Source organism: Eucalyptus grandis, chromosome 3 (genome assembly GCF_016545825.1).
Source record: "Eucalyptus grandis isolate ANBG69807.140 chromosome 3, ASM1654582v1, whole genome shotgun sequence".
Classification (NCBI taxonomy): Eukaryota; Viridiplantae; Streptophyta; class Magnoliopsida; order Myrtales; family Myrtaceae; genus Eucalyptus; species Eucalyptus grandis.
The window spans coordinates 6,797,855-6,818,210 of NC_052614.1; the positions used below are offsets into that span (position 1 = coordinate 6,797,855).

General features: G+C 42.3%; 2 protein-coding genes and 1 long non-coding RNA gene across 3 annotated transcripts; 2 read left to right on the plus strand and 1 right to left on the minus strand.

The window, feature by feature from the left end:
- Positions 1-3,118: 3,118 nt before the first annotated feature.
- Positions 3,119-7,671, plus strand: LOC104436287. The gene is made up of 3 exons (XR_005549254.1): positions 3,119-3,660; positions 4,319-6,080; positions 6,188-7,671. It is a non-coding gene; the product is annotated as an uncharacterized LOC104436287 (long non-coding RNA).
- A 4,304-nt stretch (positions 7,672-11,975) lies between these two features.
- On the plus strand, positions 11,976-15,993 carry LOC104436288 (ferrochelatase-2, chloroplastic). Its single transcript, XM_010049018.3, has 9 exons — positions 11,976-12,329; positions 13,031-13,349; positions 13,433-13,576; positions 13,728-13,829; positions 14,057-14,160; positions 14,247-14,373; positions 14,496-14,648; positions 14,871-14,971; positions 15,343-15,993. Exons 1-9 carry the CDS (start codon positions 12,244-12,246, stop codon positions 15,656-15,658), a joined length of 1,452 nt encoding a protein of 483 aa, XP_010047320.2. The 5' UTR covers positions 11,976-12,243; the 3' UTR covers positions 15,659-15,993.
- Positions 15,994-16,500: 507 nt separating this feature from the next.
- Positions 16,501-20,062, minus strand: LOC104436289 (NADH-quinone oxidoreductase subunit B 1). Its single transcript, XM_010049019.3, has 2 exons — positions 19,571-20,062; positions 16,501-17,078 (listed from the first exon to the last, which is right to left on the minus strand). The coding sequence occupies exons 1-2, from the start codon at positions 19,987-19,989 to the stop codon at positions 16,844-16,846; spliced, it is 654 nt and encodes a 217-aa protein (XP_010047321.2). The 5' UTR covers positions 19,990-20,062; the 3' UTR covers positions 16,501-16,843.
- Positions 20,063-20,356: the final 294 nt, after the last annotated feature.

The following is a 20,356-nucleotide window of genomic DNA, read 5'->3' on the forward strand; positions in this document are numbered from 1 at the left end:
ATTTCAATTCCAAAACGAAGATGAAAAGATCAGGCGAAGAAAGAAGTGCGTTTGTGCAGAAAATGATGATCAAGAAGTGTATTCACACAGCGAATGTACTAAAAGAAAGAAGAAAAAGAGAAGTATGCACGACAATATAGCTACTTCGAATTTGGAGGAAGCCATGGCTGAGATGAGAATCATCTCGAGGCTTGCCCTCCCATCATGTCAAAGCAGCTCTTTCTCTCGGCACCACGCAAAAGGTGTGTCGTCGTTTCATCTCGGATATCGAGATTCACCACACACCCGTGTCTGAGAGTGCCCTCCATTATCCCATTTCCAGGATCAAGAAATCAAGAAGGAACGCAAAGGAACGGCGCAGAAAGTTTTCAGCGAAAATGTCGCCGGCTAATTGTGTCATGAAACGACTAGGAGATCTCGAGTTTCAGGGATCTTCGACCGGCGAGAACCGTGTCGGCTCCACGCGGCAGACCGGTCGCCATCGATCGGCGCCGACTGTTGACTCGATTCTTGGAGCCACACCACCCCCGACATCTCCGATTCAAGAACTCAATCCGCATCCACATTCAATTCAAAAAAGAACAAAAACCCAAGAAGAACAGAAGCGGAGCAAACCACAACGATCGCGCGCAGTTCGTGATCTCCGAAACCTCGAGCTCAACGCGAAGCGCCGCTGTCGTCGACGGTTCCAGCGATGAGAGGTAAGGACCAAAGCAGGAAGAAAAAGAAAACCCTATCGTCCATGTTTGTATTTATATGGGTCGAGAATCGACGATCGTTCAAAAATAAAAATAAAAAATCGACGATGCCTGAGTTTGGGGCGTGGAGAATGAGATGGGCCCGAACGAGAAGACGGGATGGGCTCGTCCTTCGTAGGCCCAAGAGGAATGAGCCTTTCTCTTATGGGCCCAAAAGTGAAATTCACGTTTTAGTGACAAAAAGGGAGAAAAGGCCCAAAAAAGCCCAAATTATATTCACGGTGACGTACCCTATATTTTTACTATGCTCATCGTGATTTATTTACCATAATTTTTTTCTTATGACATAAAAAAGAATGTAAAGCTATGCTACATTTTGTTGCTCAAGGGAAATAAAAATGATGTTGTTTTGGTGTTATGGTTAAAAAAAAAAATGGACAAATGGATCACAATGAGTTCTATTTACAATTTTTTTTTTTTTGTGGCTTTCACCATTATATATATAAACACAAAAAAAGTGAATTTTGTGAGGTGGTCATAAGAATACGATAATTTCATATTTTTTTATCAATTACATCATCGTATTAAATTTAGAAAAATACTCACTTAAGTATCATAATTTAAAAGGAAAACATTCGCTTAAAGTAAGCGTGGCCACCGTGCCAAAATCACTGCACATGGATTTACCCGACCAATGCTAGGGGCCTGTTTGGTAACCATCCTAACAAGTGCCAAATTCCGATTCTTTGTTCCCGGAATCGTTCGCCTAGAATCGCGTTTGGTAATAAATTTTCGGATTGGGAATAGAATCAAGAAAAAAAGTTGATTCTTGTTCGGGAACGAATTTGAGAATCAAAATCAATAAATTTTCTTCTTCCTTCGGCCATCTCGCGACCGCCATCCACCATCGCACGCCACCGCCCGCCACCGTCCGCCACCTCCAGGCCGCCGCCGCGGCCGCCGCCACCTCCGGCCGCCGCCATCACGGCCCGGCGGCTGAGCTCGCGGAGGCTCGCGGACCGGGCGAGGTCAGCGAGCTAGCCGGAGGCAAGCCCACCCACCGGCGAGCTCGCTCGAAGGCTTGACCACCGGCGAGGCTCGGCCTCCCAGACGGGCGAGGCCGAGCCTCGCCGGTGGCCAGCGGCCTCGCGGGCCGGGGCGAGGCCTCGCCGGGGGCCGAGCGAGGCCCGCTCGCCACCGGCGAGGCTCGGCCTCGCCAGATCTGGGCGAGGTCGAGCCTCGCCGGGATCGGGCGGCTGGGCGGGCGAGCCTCGCGACGCCTGCCCCCCACCGATGGCCGGGCGAGGCTCGCCCACCTACCGGTGGCCGGGCGAGGCTCGCCCGGCCCGCCGTGGTGGCCAGCGGGCCTCGCCCGCCCCTACAAAATCACCGCACATGGCTTACCCGACCAATGCTAGACATACTCTCAATAAGAAGATACGCCATTTGCCAGACCCAGCAAACCTATACCTTTTTCCCCTCTCCCTTTCCATGAGAAAAAGAAAAGAAAAAGAAAAGAAAAAAAAAAAATTTGAAAAGAAAAAAATGAAAAAAATGAAAAGAAAACCCCAAATTAATCCTCCGGACCGGAAATAGGCAAAATGCTTAAATGGGGGGCCCTCAGAATAAAAAAGAATGGTCGGGGTTGTGATTTTTTCTAAATAAGAAGATACGCCATTTACCAGACCCAACAAACCCAAACCTTTTTCCCCTCTCCCTTTCCTTTTTTCAATTTTTCCCCCAAAACCGGAAATAGGCAACATTTTTTTTTTTAACCAAAACTCATCAAAAGGTCCTAATACATCCACGTCGCTGACCTCCAATTTTGATAGCCGGGGTCAAACCCTCCGGATTCCGGCACTCGATTTTCCCGAGAAAATATTTGTCACAGAGCATTAGTTTTGTACACTGCTCCAAAAATGGCTGCACTGGAACAAACCTTGGAGGATTGTGAAAAAGCGCTACTTCTTTCGATGCTTTGGCTTGGGTAGGTGTTGTTTTTCCAAGTCAGAGGAAGTGCTTTCGCTTGACAAGTTCTAATATATTTGAAGACCTTTTCTCTTTGCGTGAAACAAAGACCGAATTGCTTCCGTTTTACCACAAATCATCTCAGGTACCTTCCTAGAAAACACAGCGAAAACGATGGCTTTCTATGGAAACGGAGGCAGGTTCAACACCAAATGAAGAACGTCATGGACGCGTGCGGAGTTATCATTATTTGCATCTCCTGTCGCTCTCAGCGAGCCTGTTCAACCAAAGAGGGCCGTTGGATCGAATGAGGACCCATCCAGCGGATGGGAGCTGCCTGAATCACTCAACGGTTCTTGTTTTGGGACAAAAAAGTCAGTCAGACCGTTTCTCTTATAAATTGTCAACAGGCATGAGGTAACTCGAAAGTCGCAAATTTGAACAAGCAAAAAAGTTTGATACCACTTCCATAGCCAAAGATTGCAGGAAATGGAACACTTTGGAGGAAAGTCTCTCTCCCTCGATGGTGAATCATCATCGTTGTCTAGGAGGGACTATGAAGTGTTCTTGAGTTTCAGAGGACCCGACACTCGCTTAACCATCACCGACTCTCTCTATGCAGCCATGATCCAGGCTGGGATACATGTATTTAAAGATGATGAAGAGCTCCGTGTCGGCAAAGAGATTGGAGGTGAGCTTCTAAGAGCAATCTCCCATTCGAAAATCTACATACCCATCTTCTCTAGAGACTATGCTTCGAGTAAATGGTGCCTACGCGAACTTGCCTACATGGTGGAGCGTAGGAAGAGAGACGAGAAAGCAATCCTACCCATCTTCTACGAGGTGGATGCATCCGATGTTAAGCTTAAAACTGGATCGTACAGTATGGCCTTACAAAAACATGAGAGAGAGTCTAGTGCAAATGTGGTGAAACAGTGGGAGGAGGCCCTAAGAGAGGTCGCCGGAATCAAGGATGGAACTTAAAAGATCACGGGTAATTACTTGCGACTTTTATACTTTCATTTCTAAAATTAGATCTCTATTTTCTAATCATGGAAACTCAATATAATCAAAATAGATAAATTGTGCAAATGATCATGTTCGATTTTGAAAGTACTTCATCATGACGACATATAATTTTTTAGAACTCTTAATTAATCCATTTATTGCACTTTCAAATTGACGTATGATTCTTAGAGTAATCATTTGGGGAAGAATCCTACCCTTGAATCATTCAAGTAGATCTGTCCCATTTGATCGAGGACCTGGACAGTCAAAACTCCCCATCGATAGTATCAACGTCTTGGCACAAACCATTTTCACCCTTTGCCATCGCTTAGCAAACCAAAACTATTGGGCTGGTTCGGGCTCGTAGGCTAGCACTCTAGTTTGCCTGACCGCATCACCTGTTAGAATTATGTTGATTTGACCAATTAAAAACTCTTCAAAATTGCCCGTTCCACCTCAATCTCCAATCATTATTTTAAGTAAGATTAATCATCCCGGCTTGGGATGGACCGGTATGAAATAAACCGATACGTCATGCTTGATTTTAGCAATTTAACTTTCTAGTATTATGCATTTATGCTTCTGTGCGACATACTTTGTTTGTGGTTTCTCAAATTCATACAGTTACATTATGTAAATGGCAGCCAAAGTAAACTTATAGCACTTGTTGTGGAAGAAGTTTTCAATAAGCTGACGTCTACACAGAGAAATTGGCATGATGGCTTGGTGGGAACTCACGATCAAATGGAAGTCGTCATGGACTTGTTAGGCCTAGGCACTTCCGGTGTTCGATTTGTTGTGATTCATGGTATGGGTGGCATCGGGAAAACAACTCTTGCTAAGGCAATCCTCAAGCGTATCTCTTCTCAATTTCATCATTCTAGCTTTCTTTCAGATATCCGTGCAGAAAATATTGTTGGTCTACAAAAGAAATTATTATATGACATTCTTGATATTAAACATCTTAAAGTTGATGATGCTAATGATGGGATGGCCATGATTAAAGGAAAACTCTGTGACAAGAAAGTCATCATTGTTCTTGATGATATGGACAAGAGAGATCAGCTCATGAAATTAGCTGGTAAGTCTAGTTGGTTTGGTTCAGGAAGCCGAATTATTATCACAACTAGGAACACCTATTTTTTGGCTCTCGAAACCAATCTCTTAGATGACAATACTGTCCCGATGCATCACCAAGACTTCTTTTTTTATGAGATGAAGGAAATGCAGTTTGATCATGCTCTTCAACTTTTCAGCTTGCACTCCTTTGAAAGAGACTCACCTCCCCATGATTACAGTAGTATTTCAAGTGAAATGGTCAGAATTACTGGAGGACTACCTTTGGCACTTGAGATAATAGGTTCATTACTCCATTCAAAAAGCAAGATAACATGGAAAGACACATTGAAGAAGTTGAAGAAAGTGCCCAACCAGGATGTCCAAAAAAGTTGTTGATAAGTTACGAAGAATTAGAGTACGAGCAACAACAAATTTTTCTTGATATCGCATGTCATTGCATTGGTGAAGAAAGAATCCCTGCATATTACATGTGGAAAGCTTGTGATTTTTTTCCAAAAACTGGACTTCATGTCCTTATTCATTCATCTTTGATAAAACTCATCGAGGATGATAGACTATGGATGCACGACCAACTCAGAGATCTTGGAAGAGAGATAGTCCGACAAGAATGCCTTCTAGTTTCTGGAAAGCGCAGCAGGTTGTGGTGTTCGAAGGTTGCCTTAGATGTCATTCAAAATAATCCGGTATGTCTTACTAAAAGTTATAAAAAATTGAACATGCAATTGCTAGTTTTAGAGTTCAGTTTCACCCAAAATATTTGCTTCATTTGTATACACAGGATATTAATGATTTTGCATAATTTGAGAGAAATGAATGAATTTCCAAAATAGATAATTATTGCCATTACAGCTCCCATGTAAGTTGGAGAGATAACAATTCATGGTATCCGCCCTATTTTAGATAGGCTAAGATCTATATGCCCTTTTTTTGTCAATTGACTTGTGCTTACTATTGGTGGAATCAAGACATATGCTCCCTATTTTGATATTTAATATTTACACTAAATCGTTCACTCATATTGCTATTTATTGCCTTGAGTTATCAGGGAACAAACAACATTGTAGCACTTAAGCTCACAGAACTTGCAAATGTGCACAATTTTTCAAGTGGCGAACTCTCAAGGCTGCCTAGTTTAAGGTTCCTTGAATTAGATGGAGGAAACTTTATAGGGGACTTTGAAAATCTTCTCTCAAATTTAACATGGCTCTCTTGGCATCATTGCCCTCAAACCTACAAGCCAACGGTTTATGTCTAAGGAACTTGGCCGTTCTCAAGATTTCAGAGAGCAATATTACTGAAAATTGGAATGGATGGGGACCGTGCATGGTACATTTTCATAAAATGCATTCCTTTTTTCCTTTATGAGTGTATGCATTTGTCACGTTGACCTTCACCAATGCCATTATTTTCCTCACTTATTGGTTGTTTTGCAGGTGAATGATAACCTAAAAGTCATTTATCTGACAAGCTGCAATTGCTTAAAAAGGACACCTAACTTCTCCAAGTGCATGAAATTGAAAAGATTGGTCCTCAAAGATTGTAGCATGTTGGAAGAAATCGATAGTTCTATCGATCAATCGGGGCGCCTCAAGTACATGGAAATCAGTAAAGAGGTTCGTGTGACATAGTGCGGAGTGTGGTTTTGCTGGTTTGGATGATTTTGCTGTTCCTCTAATACCAAACTCAATTGGCGGTCTGAAATCTTTGTCGATGCTTAAGTTGGTAAATCAAGATGATGTTAAAGAACTTCCACACTCAATTGGGGAGCTGCTTGATTTAAAGTATCTATCTCTACATAGTTGCACCAATCTTAGTAAGCTTCCGGATTCCATTGGAGAGTTAAGATCACTCCTTTGTTTGGACTTATCTTGCACTTGGATATGTGACTTACCAGATTCCATTGGAAGACTAGAATCACTGCTGAAAATGGATCTATCTCAAACACTTATTACAGAGTTACCTGATTCTATCGGCAATCTTAGACAATTGAAGTTCTTGTATTTGAGTGGGACTAGGATAAGAAAGCTATCAAAGAACATACGGACTTTGAAGAATCTTGAGGAGTTGATTGCTAGAGCTTGTGAGAATCTCGAGGGTGAAATTCCAAGTGAAATTGTGGAACTATCCAGATTGAAGATTCTAGACTTGTCTCGGAGCAAGGTTAGTAGAGTGCCAATAACAATCAATCAGCTCTCTAATCTCCGGAAACTTGTTTTATTGAATTGTAATGGGCTTCAATCGCTACCAAATCTCCCAACAAGTTTAACAGAGCTAGAGTTATCCTCTTCATCGTTGGAGACAATACCCAACCTTTCAAACCTTACTATTTTACATCATCTGGACATAAGTGACTACACTTTTGACTTTAAGTTCTTCAAAACTACACAAGGACGGGTTTCAAATCCAAAGCTAGGGTGGCTTGGAAGGCTCCATAAATTGCAAAAGTTGAGACTAGTTCTTTCCGATTGCAACTTGCCTCCGACTGACTTGAGTTCCCTTTCTCAACTCCGGTCACTTGAAATAACTTGTCCAAACCCATGGTCTCTGACATGACTTCCATCCAGTTTAGAAGACTTGAGTCTAGAAGATGTCAAGACACCAATAGAGTGGCCATTGTTCTCCAACTTGGGAAATTTGTCTGAATTAAAGCTCTTTGGTTGCCTATTAAGAGAGATTGAGTTTGATAATGTGCTTGGACAGCTAGAGAATCTCCAGCATTTGCAAGTGCGCAAGTGTGAGTCGCTTGTGAGGCTTAATCTATCAAGCTTGAAGGAGCTTCGTGTGCTAAGCGTGGAGTACTGCCCCCAACTAACTGAGATTGACTTCCAACCAGCTTCACTACGGTCTTTGAGAGTCTACTTTTGTAAATCAGTGCAAAAGTTGCCTGATATATCAAATAAATGTCATGTCTCTGTTATTGGGTGCCTCGGGTTACGTGGTTTTGATTATTTGACCACTCTAGACCTTAAGCTGCTCGAGTAGTCATTGTCCGGGCTAAGATACAGCCTATAGCGCAAGTCAAAGGTTGCGTAAGAGCATAATATTGCTTTCGCTCGCTGTCATTTGCTTCAGCTTTTGTTCTTCCCCTATATGCCCTAAACTTACATTTGATTTTCTGTTGCAGTACTTTGAACACCCAAAACAAAAAAATAAAAAATGTAAATTTGAAAGGCATTTTCGTTTAATGTTTTTTTTCCTTAGCTTTTGAGAATGTATATGATGTGGAATGTAACTTGAATTGTCCATCCCTTTACAAGTTAAATTGGGGCATGTTAAATTGGGGCATAACTTTCGTATAGCTGGTAGAAAGTAAAAATGTTCTATTCTTATGTATGATTCACTTCGGTATCAAAGTTGATTTGCTAAAGAGAAGGAGAAAATGAAAATGATCTTCATAGTGACTTTTGTTTTCCAAAGGAAAACTAGCCCACCTTCAAAAGCATGGTGTAGTACCAGACAATTCATTTCCAGATGCAACCCGCATTAAAATCCAATATATACATATATATTGTCACTTTATTTGTATGACCATTGTGTATTAGGTTTATATAGCTTTAATCAAATTTAGGCATCAACAGCTTTAGAGGTTTTATGTGCTTCAATAATAAGCACAGAATAGAAATTGATTGCGTGTACCTTGAACCCACTCTCTCTGCATTTCGCTTAGCTTGCCACTTCTTTTGACCCCAAATCTTTATAATGCTCGCAAAACTTCCTGTCTTGAATAGCTGATATTTAATCCTACATCTTACGTATTCATTCTAAAGGGATGGAGAAGTATTTCTAGATCTAACTTTGCTCGACAAGTATCATCCATGTCTAATCAATTCGTCCACGGCCCTAGAGCGATGTTGCGCCGCAAGGACTCTTACGTGTTTTTCTTCATTGACTTGAAGTAAGAAGTAAGATCTCTTCTTGCAATTCATCTATTTGCAATTTGGTCTTTCAATGTTCATGACAAATTGTCCAGGATTCAAATCGAGAATCTCATGCACAGTGCTTAAAGCTACTCAGTTTGCCGACGGCTGAAAGTTCCTTCAAAACTCTGTTGCACTAGGGATAGAGCGAGGATACAGACTTAGTCAGTTTCCAACGTTAAAGCAACAAGATTCGATCCAGAAAAGGCAAATGCGTGCAGCTGTTCAAATGGAAACATAGAGAGAAAAAGAGGGGTATTGTTGAAAGTGGATAAGGCAATTGGAAGGAGAGGGAGAGAGATTGGGCCGAGCTTCATGGGTTCAGGTCATATGTTGGTTTGGTTACAGAAAACCGTGATCAGTTGATATTTGAGAAGGGCAGCTATTTCTTATACGAAAAAAGTCCCTAATTTCTGAAGGCGAGAAAATACAGCAACAAATGTTTTTGACGTTATCGACAGATTTGATCCGTAATTTTCATGAAAAGCCAGCGAGACATTCAAGGCGAAAAACGAAGGTGTCAATACGAAAATGACTTTTATGTCCAGATAGACCCTGTGATGAAAAACATCCTTTAGCCAACTTGGGTATCTTCTTTCCGTTAAGCTTGTGAAAAATTCTTCCAGCCCACATCATTTTAATGGGTTCCTTGTCTGTTGATGCTAAGTTCTTTCATGTGTTCGTGCTCTTACGATTCCCAACTCACATTTGACGCACGCAAGATTGGGCGCCTACGTGAGGCAAGAAAAGAACATTGACAAAAAGAGAGTAGCATCAAAGCTGTGAATTTTGAAAGGTCAGTCGAGGAAACCAAGTACAAATCCATTCGTCTTAATCAAAAATCAGATAGTACGAAACGCAATTTCAGTTCCAAAACGAAGATGAAAAGATCAGGCGAAAAAAGAAATGGGTTTGTGCGAAATATGATCAAGAAGTGTATTCACACAGCGAATGTACCAAAAGAAAGAAGAAAAGGAGACGTATGCATGACATATAGCTACTTCGAATTTGGAGGAAGCCATGGCTGAGATGAGAATCATCTCCAGGCTTGCCCTCACATCATGTCAAAGCAGCTCTTTCTCTCGGCACCACGCAAAAGGTGTGTCGTCGTTTCATCTCGGATATCGAGATTCACCACACACCCGTGTCTGAGAGTGCCCTCCATTAAACTATTTCCAAGATCAAGAAATCAAGAAGGAACAAAAGGAACGGCGCAGAAAGTTTTCAGTGAAAATGTCGCCGGCTAATTGTGTCATGAAACGACTAGGAGTTCTCGCGTTTCAGGGATCTTCGACCGGCGAGAACCGTGTCGGCTCCACGCGGCAGACCGGTCGCCATCGATCGGCGCCGACTGTTGACTCGATTCTTGGAGCCACACCACCCCCACATCTCCGATTCAAGAACTCAATCCGCAATCAAATTCGATTCAAAATGGCCAAAAACCAAAAAAGAACAAAAACCCAAGGAAAACAAGACGCGGAGCAAACCAGAACGATCGCGCGCAGTTCATGATCTATGACACCTCGAGCTCAAACGCGAAGCGCCGCTGTCGTCGACGGTTCAGGCGATGAGAGGTAAGGACTAAAGACCACAGGAGGAAGAAAACCCTATCGTGTATGTATGTATTTATATATAGGTCGATCGAATCGACGATGCCTGAGTTTGGGGCGCGGAGAATGAGATGGGCCCGAACGAGAAGACGGGCTGGGCTCGTCCTTCGTAGGCCCAAGGCCGGCCACGTGTTCCCTAGTCCCTTGGGAGGGGAACACCCCTTCATTTCCTTGTACCACACCCGGGCAGACCCCGGGGAAGGCATCGTGAGGATTAGGGTGGGATCCGAACCCCCCTTTCGGGGGGTTTGTGGCCGGAGAGCCCTGTGGGGGTTCTTATTCCTGTATTTTACGTCCCGAGAAACCCATGAGGAACGAGCGGTTTAAAGATCTTCGTGTCCCTAATGTATGTATTTATATATAGGTCGATCAAATTGACGATGCCTAAGTTTGGGGCGCGGAGAATGAGATGGGCCCAAACGAGAAGACGGGCTGGGCTCGTCCTTCGTAGGCCTAAGAGGAAAGAGCCTTTTTCTCATGGGCCCAAGAGTGAAATTCACGTTTTAGGCTGCGTTTGTTTGTATTTCTTTTTTGTTTTTAAACACTTTTTCTGTTTTTTTGTTCTTTTGTTCCTGGAGGCAAAAAAAGAAAACGAGAAAAAAGAACACAAATTTTGTGTTTTTATTTCGAAAACACAAATCGAAACACTTTTGAAATTTTTCTTCTTTTTCTTCTTATTTTCTTTCTTTTTTTTTCTTTCGTCGATCGTAGGCCTCGGCCATGGCGCGACCGGCCAAAAAGAAGAAAAAGAAAAAAGGAAAAAGAAAAAAGAAAAAAAGGAAAAATAAGAAAAAAATAGAAAAAATAAAATAAATAAAAAAATTATACAAATTTACCAAACGTGTTTTATTTATTTTTTGTCCCTAGAACAAGTTTACCAAACGCGTTTTTGTTCATAAATTGTTCCCAGAACAGAAACATTTTCGATTTCGTTCGGAACGATTTTTAAACAAAAACAAAAACAAACGCACCCTTAGTGACAAAAAAGGGAGAAAATGCCCAAATTATATTCACGGCGACAAACCGTATGCCATCATGATTTAATTACCTTAAATTTTTCTTATGACATAAAAAAAAAGTAAAGCTATGCCCCATTTTGTTGCTTAACTAAAATAAAGACGACATTGTTTTGGTGTTATGGTAAAAAAAAAATTAGAGCAAATGGATTGTGATGAGTTTTGTTTAGGATTTTTTTGTGTTGCTTTTATAGTTATAAAAAAACACAAAAAGGTGTCGTGACTTTCCTAAGGTGGTCATAAGAATAAAATAATTCCATTTTTTAATCAATTATATCATCATAAATTTAGAAAAATATTCACTTAAGTGTCATAATTTAAAAGAAAAACATTCGCTCGAAGTAAGCGTGGCCACCATGCCAAAATTACCGCACATGGACTTACCCAACCAATGCTAGACATAATCTAATTAAGAAGATACGCCATTTACCAGACCTAGCAAACCTAAAATAAACCTTTTTTCCCTCTCCCTTTCCCTTTTTCAATATTTCCCCCTAATTCTCCCCGGACCGGAAATAGGCAAAATGGGGGCCCTCATGGTCGGGGTTGTGATTTTTTCTTCTTTTTTTCTAACCAAAACTCAACAGAAGGTCCTCATCCGTCCACGTCGCTGACCTCCAATTTTAATAGCCGGAGTCAAACCCCCACGGATTCCGGCACTCAATTTTCCCGAGAAAATATTTATGAAAGAGAAAAAAAAGAATTAGTCCCTCTCTCTCTCTCTCTCCCCGACCCAACGACCGACCCACTTTCCTGGAAAAAGTCATCTTAGAGAGGGAGAGAGAGAGAGAGAGGGAAGGTTGGTATTTTGTTGACTGGATTCCACCCAACTCGTTCGGTTTCAGCGGAAGCCCTATAAAGTTGGCGGTGCTTTGGGAACCCCTCCGTCTCCCTCACGAATTTTCCCTCTTTCCGAGAAAATATCTCCGGGAAAAAGTGGACGGCCATGGACGCCGCGGCGAGCTCGAGCGCTCTCAATTCGGTCAGGATCACTCGTGCTACGCAACGTAATGGCGGTCCCAGCTCGTCAAGGTCGGTTTTTTTTTTAAATTTTTCTGTCATTTTTTTTTTTTTCATTTTGCGTTCGTTTTACGTTGTATTTGTTGTTTGGCGAAATGTTGTGGGGGAAGACCGATCCGCCGAATGAAAGACGGAAGAGATCAAGCGTTTTCCTGGGAATTTGTGATGGTGGATGTCGTAAATGTCTGGCTGATTGTTGAGTTCGTGCGTGCGTGCGTGCGTGTTTGATTCGTTGCCCGTTGTGGATCGTGATGGGAGGATTCGGGTGAATCGTTCGTGAGGTGGAATGTCGCCGCCTGTGTCCTCGTCTTTGGTTGTGACTGGGATTGATCATATAATCGAGTTTGTGATGGGGGGTTTAGAGAGGTCAATTTGAGGAAAGCACGATGCGAGTCGGAAGAATTTGGATCTTATGCTTCAATTGGACGGTAATTGGGCTGATCAGGTCGATGGGGCAGTTGACAAAATTGGTGCTTAGTCATGGGGAATCCAATTTGCGCTCTGTTGGGGGGGTTAGAGGGCAAAAGGCATCTCGGGCTTGTCAAGACGGCGAATTATCGCTTAGCTGAGATAGACTAGCTCATTGCACAGCAGTAGACACTAGCAATAAAAGGCGATAAAAGCAATGCGTGTTTGACTTGTTGGTGATTTCTTTTGTAGACATTTGGTTCTTGAGTTGGGCTTGACATTTTGCATGATCTATACTGCGTCAGGTTTCACATGTCCATACGCTTCCAGTTTGCAAATGGGCAGAGGGAGTATGAATCATCCCAAGCCTTAAAGGTTTCTACGGGTTCGAATGACAAGAGAAGTGGAGCACTTTCGAGATCAAGTTTTGGTGGCCCCTGTGAAAAGAGAAACCAGCTTAGACAGACATTTTGCTCCGCTGGAGTGTGCACATACAATGGGACTGCTACGGAGTCCGACTCACATGCTGCAGAAGAAAAAGTTGGAGTGCTCCTTCTGAATCTCGGTGGTCCAGACACTCTTAACGACGTGCAACCCTTTCTGTTCAATTTATTTGCAGATCCCGTATGCTATCTATCCTTTTATGCGTATATGTATATTTTTCCACTGTGTGTATTTGGCTGAATGTTTATCTTCTCCATTCTCAGGATATCATACGTCTTCCCAGGCTGTTCCGCTTCTTACAGAGACCCCTTGCACAGCTAATATCTGTATTTCGGGCTCCCAAAAGTAGAGAAGGATATGCTGCCATAGGAGGCGGCTCACCTTTACGTAAAATAACTGATGAGCAGGTGGAATAGTGTGCTGCCTTTTTCAGTCTTGTTATGTGCCTAATATCTTTTTTGAAGCTTATCTCTACTTCTTCTTTCAACATATTCTGCATTAAAATGATATCTTAAGTTTACATAGCTAAGTGTGAATATTATGTTGCACTTTTTGCAGGCGGATGCACTCAAAATGGCTTTGGAAGAGAAGAATGTGTCTGCAAACATCTATATTGGCATGCGCTACTGGTATCCCTTCACTGAGGAGGCAGTTCAGCAGGTTGTTACAAATTCTTAAGAGGATATTCAAACATTTTTATTGCACTGCTTGAATTGATGTTATATATATTGTTGAATAGTTAGACAACCCAAGTCTTTCCATAATTTGTTTGTGATCTTTCAGTTGACCATTTGTATGAATTTTCTCTGCTCAAGTCATTTTACTGCTACTCCTCTTCTCAAGATAGCCAAGGCCATATGGCTGAAATCTTGTCTACTTCTGAACAGATCAAGAGGGACAAGATTACAAGGCTTGTCATACTTCCGCTCTATCCACAATATTCTATTTCTACGACTGGATCAAGCATTCGTGTCATTCAAAATATATGCAAGTACGTTCTTTGTCTTTGTTCCGTCTTTGCTTGCACAAGTTGAGTGTCTTGTTCTTCCTAACTTAGTATCAATGGATCATTTTCAGGGAAGATGCTTATCTGTCAACAATGCCCGTTTCTATAATACAATCTTGGTATCAAAGAGAGGGTTACATAAAGTCTATGGCAGACCTGATTCAGAAGGAACTGGAGAGTTTCTCCAACCCTGAAGAAGTGAGTTGGTATTTGTCAAAGCTTACATCAGATGCAAGGCCTGAAAAATTGGAAAAATTAATCAAGCTGGCCTTTTCCATGGGAAATAGTTGATTTAATTATATGTTTTTATTCAATTTTAGGTCGTAATATTCTTCAGTGCTCATGGAGTACCAGTTAGTTACATTGTGGATGCTGGAGATCCATACAAGGACCAGATGGAAGAGTGCATTTACTTGATTATGCAGGAACTGAAGTCTAGAGGAGTTACCAATCAGCACCAACTTGCTTACCAGGTTGGTTGTTATATATTGGTTGTTGACCTTCTTACGGACCACATCTTTTGGTTGTTAATTGTGTTCAGAGACTGGTGTATGCAACTTCCCCTAGCCTCTTTGCTCACTAACCAATAGCTGAGCTATATCAATGCTCTCTCTCTCCCCCCCCCCCTCTCTCCCCCTCTCCCTCCCCCTCTCTCCCTCCCCCTCTCTCTCATTTTCATTTCACTTTCTTCATAGAGCCGAGTTGGACCTGTGGAATGGCTGAGGCCCTACACTGATGATGTACTCGTTGAGCTCGGCCAGAAAGGGGTGAAGAGTCTCCTAGCAGTTCCAGTGAGGTGAGGTATCTTTAAATGAAGTTGAGTCTGTTGTATCTTTGCCCAGCGTTGAGTGGTAAAGGAGAGCATATTGACATGACCCTTTTTTGGCTTTAACTTGCCAGCTCCCGAGTCTTTTGTATCTAGTATTTTGTATACTTTGTAGGTATATCAGGTCATCGATTGCCTGGATATTACATTTCACGTAGGCATGTTGAATGCAAATATAGACATTGCTTGCTGTGATCTGGACATCTTTTGTTGTTTCTTCAAACTCTTCTCTTTACTTGACTGATTTTTTATTTTTTGGTGTCATTCACGGTGAAAGTCATTTATATCAAAAGTTTTATTTAGTTTATGTTGAACTGATTTTGCCTAGTTTCTACTTCCAGCTTTGTGAGTGAGCATATTGAAACTCTTGAAGAAATTGACATGGAGTACAGAGAGCTGGCACTTGAATCTGGTGTTGAGAATTGGGGCCGTGTTCCTGCTCTGGGTTGCACCTCTTCGTTCATCACGGATCTGGCTGATGCAGTGATTGAAGCCCTCCCTTCAGCAACAGCCATGTCGAGTCCCACAACTTCTTCTAAAGCTCTTGATCTAGATCCGGTTAGCTATGCAATCAAGATGTTTTTTGGTTCAATTTTGGCATTTCTCTTGCTTTTATTCCCAAAATTGGTAACAGCTTTCAAGAATCATCTCCCCTGAGGAAGATATATTGCACTTGCTGTTGAACGTCAATAAGATTGACAGAGACCAAGAGTAGAGACCAGGACTCCATATGCACTTACAGAATTGCTCCTTTTTTCTACCTTGAAATGTCGATATTTGCTCACACGGGAGTGCTGAATTAGATTTTATTTTTTCGGGCCTGTTCAGATATCTTGCGAGTCTGTAACCTCAGTCCTTATACAGTGTAACTATGCCATTTGGGACCTTCTCATATATACATTTTTGAATAGTGAGCATTATGCGACCTTGCTGTCCTTACAGTGTAACTATGCCATTTGGTTACTTCTTATATATACAGTTTTGAATAGTGAGCATTATGCATCCACCTTAAACCCTGCTATGTGCCAAATCATTGTAGCATCAAGTGTTGCATATGTCATGTCTATCAAGGATTTGTTGATCACAGAGACTTGCAGAGTCGGAATTCCTTTCGCGGTTAGTACGATACAGGAGAGCTACCTTTTCAACCAACCACAGCCCGCTCGCGGTAAACCAGAAGCTGGGAAGAAAGCCATTTGACCAGAAATAAGACCAAAAGACATATATATGATAGATATTTGACCAACAATGACTCAAGGGTAATCTTCCAAAATAAGTTATGAAAATCAGATTTAAGCGTTGGTCAGAAGCTGAAATTCTCCATGCCTCAAATCCCACGACGGAAAATTTTTCGCAAGCAATGACTTCCGATTTGATTAGCAATAAGCTTTATCAAGGCAGACAAGGCACCTATCTGGATCCTTGACTTGTGGTATAGATTCCAAAACTCGAGACGATTGCAAGAACGAACCCAAACATGATGTTCAGACAAGCATTCATGAACCAAATAACAAAGGACTTTATTTAGTTCAAAATCTCAACATACATATGCGTTAAACACATACATCAAATGAAAGTTTGCCCACATCAAAGCTAAATGAAGGAAAGACAAGTAAAGTTGCAGGATCTGCCTTCACTGTAGAAGCTTCAGAAAAGTGGAGATTCTATTTGTAATGCATCGGTAATTTGCCATAAAGACCCCAAAACCATAGTCACGGTGAATCCCAAGTCTTTCGCTTTTACATACCATTTACCAGGGTAGGAAAAGCCACCATGAGTCTTATTTGATATCCAATAAGGACACAACCAAAGCTTCCAGGAACAAAAACAACTACAAAAGCCTCATTTGCTCCACCAGACAAGGAAATCCTTGCGTCTATTGATCTTCTTCTGCAGCTGGAGTAGACCATAAAGCAAGGCCTCAGCAGTTGGAGGGCAACCAGGAACATATATGTCGACCGGAACAATCCTGTCACAACCACGAACAACGGAGTAGGAATAGTGGTAGTAACCACCACCATTAGCACAGCTTCCCATAGAGATGACCCACCTCGGTTCAGGCATTTGATCATAAACCCTGCAACAATTTTAGAAGGGTGTAATTTCACAACCACTCTTTGATCATCAATCATCACTAAAAAGCAAAGAACGATGCGTAAAAGAGGTGTTTAATCTGAAACGAGTTCCATGCAACAGAACAGCCGAAAATGGATAAGACACCCATTTCTTGATCCACCACAGAACCATACTGTGCGTCAGGAATGCACTGACAACGGTATGCTCAGGACGGAACAGAGAGGCAATGTGCAGAACATTAGTTGCAGTAATCACAAGTTCAGCAACCAGGGTGAAGAAGAAGTCACCAAAACCATATACATAACCAAGCAGTACATACAGAAGCTATTGAATGCCAGTTGCAAAAATTTCTTATCCCTCCAGTAAGTGACATAGGGAGACTTCTTCCTGAAAATACACTAAACACACTTTCGAAACCGAGCCAAAGATGGCAGAGAATCACATAGATTGCTTTCCACATGACTTGGCTCTGGTGCCATTAAATTGCAAAGGTTCATCAAACCTTGGTGAAATGCATATAAGTCAAAATACATTATAAATGTTCAGACATACACACTATCCACTGCAAAAGCAGAAGATAATTAAGCAAGGTTGCTTTAGAAACCAGAAAGATAATAGAAATGACAAAACTAAGACTAGTCATTATTTTGCCTTAAAGTTTTAGATCAATTTGACAAGACAAGTAGCAGCCAATAAAGCCAGATCATCAGACCTAAGATATATATATATATATATATAATTTTTTTTTTTGGGGGGGGTGTTAAAGGGGGAGTACAACACAAGGCACTGCTAATCATCTTCCTACTCTGAACCCAGTAACTAAAATCGCCCTTTTTTAATGGTTAAAACTGCACTATTTCTCCAAATAGGGTCTCCTCATTTTGCAAATATTTCACTGTTGGCCTAGCCGTCATTCAAAAATAAAACAACCTGGGAGTGGGTTTGCACAGACAGAATGGCACAATGTTGCATAAAACCAACTTTGCAGGCCAACCACCCAAGAATTCTAAGTCCACAATGCCCTACATTATTCTGTTTTTATTTGCTCTGAAGGCCTGACCTCAGACTGCAAAATCCCTTCGGCTGCCTGCTGCCTAGGCACTAGCTTCTCCTTGCTTCTCATTCTCATGCTTGAATTGCTCGCCATTATCTTCGACATCAGAGTGCAGGCAGCCAGCCAAGCCCATTCAAAAACAGGTCAAGCACCATCCACCCAGACCCTTCCCTTTACTAGTGGATGAGTAGCTGTTCAGACTTAACAAGACTCCCAGGCTCAATGCGAAAGCTAAATTTGCTGATCAAATTGGATCTATTGTTCACATCAATTAAACCACTACCTTATTCTGTTGGCTATCTTGTAAATCTCAAGTCATTATCTCTTAACAGATGCAGAGAAATAAGGGAGCTTCAGAATTTGATTGGAACCCCAAAGTCTCTAATTAAATAAGATCTGTCGCTCACACGCATCAAAGTGTTTCCTTCAGCCATTGGATTGGCAAGAGCTATTACCAACAGATGATTAGCTTCAGATGGCACAATTTGACAGCATTCACCGTAAGAGTTTCCATAGTTGCCATACGAGTTAATGCTTAGGTTTTCACTGATATTCTACTTGCGAACTTACTATTTCATTCTCTTCTATTTCCTGATTGTGGCAATGAAGCTTTGTTCCTAACAAAATGATCTCTTAATTGACACGTCCAATTTCTCTACCAATCTCTTGTCAAGTTCCAGGATTTTGTATATTAAGTGATTTGCTATTGGTGGCTTGCTGCTCTTTATCTTCTCAGACATGATTTAGGGCTACTGCTCCTGTTCTATCTCTCTCCTTTTTTCACCTAACTTGAACAGCTGTTATGTCTGGCCATGTAAAAAGTATGAAGAACCCGTTCCTTGCAGTGCATTTACAAACCCCATTTTAAGGTCATCTAAGAACCAGTGCACTCAATTTTCAACCATTTTCACCCAATCTCCATTCTGATGAATATCAACTTCCGACTGTAACAAACCCATGAATTCCTCCAGATTAGGCGACATATTTCATCGCCACTGTCATTCCTGATTTTCTCGCAAATGCTGCGGCTACAAAAATCATGTAAGTACCAAGGCGAAAAACACGATGCAGCTGGTGGGGCATCAACATAAAACAACGAGCTAAGTCAAACATCCGTCACCACACCAAATATTCAAAACCTCAACGAAGAACGGAAACTCCTACTGCCCAATAGAAACCCAGATCCCTCGCAAACCAAATGTAAAAACAACATCGTGCGAGACTCCCGACTGCTCCAATACGATTTCTCTCCACGCAATTCTCAGAAACTAAGCGGCAATCGAAAAAATCCTCCCAAAATCACAACAAATCGCAATGCCAAACGTAATTACCCTCACTCATCCCTCGCCAAACCATACCGCGATCGACCGAATAAAATTTCGGGAAGGAAGAAAAAAAAAGAGAGAGAGAGAGAGAGAGGAAAGCAGAGGGAAACCTACTTGCGAAGAGCAGGAGCCATCTTGTTGGTGAGCGTGCCGGCGACGATCATGCAATCGGACTGGCGAGGGCTGGGCCTGAAGATGATGCCGAAGCGATCGAGATCGTAGCGGGCGGCGCCGGTGTGCATCATCTCGACGGCGCAGCAGGCGAGGCCGAAGGTCATGGGCCAGATGGAGCCGCGGCGGGCCCAGTTCATGAGGTCATCGACCTTGGAGATCACGTACTCCGCCGTCTTCGAGAGCCCCGGGGGCGAGATGGTGGAGGGAGGGCCCGCGCGGCCGTACGGGGCCGGGGCGGACGCCGGCGCCCCTCCTCCGGCGGCGGCGGCGGAGAGGGAGGGGGCGGTGGTGTGGAGGGAGAGGAGGCGGAGGTGCGGCGAGAGGCGCGACGCGGCGGTGGTCTTCGCGAGGAGAGCCATGGTCGCACGCAGAGGAGGAGAGAGAGAGAGAGAGAGAAGGTGCGATTTAAGGCCGCTGCTTAGGAAGGCGAAAGAGGTTCCGAGGTGAGGTGGCTTCTTGTGGTTCTTTTGTTTTTGGTTCTTTTCCAAAAATTTGGGGCGGTTTGATGCAAAGGCCTTTTTCCATTTTTTTCCCTACCCTCCATTTTAATCTAGGGTGATTTCGAGTTAGCATAGGGAAAATTTTCAAATTGATATATCCACGTCATATTACATTTATTTCGCGAAATATAAATCATTTCAAATATGCATTCCTAAAAGTTATAATTTGAGCCAACGAAAATGTTAAAGTGTATATTAGTTATTGATAATGAAAATATTCTACATT

What these genes read in the sequence shown, in the direction of transcription:
- LOC104436288 (XM_010049018.3), top strand. Translation starts at nt 12,244, where the DNA reads ATGGACGCCGCGGCGAGCTCGAGCGCTCTCAATTCGGTCAGGATCACT. An exon ending in GTTTCTCCAACCCTGAAGAA is followed by an intron (nt 14,374 to 14,495) that starts GTGAGTTGGTAT and finishes ATTCAATTTTAG; the next exon opens with GTCGTAATATTCTTCAGTGC. An exon ending in CTCCTAGCAGTTCCAGTGAG is followed by an intron (nt 14,972 to 15,342) that starts GTGAGGTATCTT and finishes TTCTACTTCCAG; the next exon opens with CTTTGTGAGTGAGCATATTG.
- LOC104436289 (XM_010049019.3), bottom strand. Translation starts at nt 19,989, where the DNA reads ATGGCTCTCCTCGCGAAGACCACCGCCGCGTCGCGCCTCTCGCCGCAC. An exon ending in ATGGCTCCTGCTCTTCGCAA is followed by an intron (nt 17,079 to 19,570) that starts GTAGGTTTCCCT and finishes AAATTGTTGCAG; the next exon opens with GGTTTATGATCAAATGCCTG.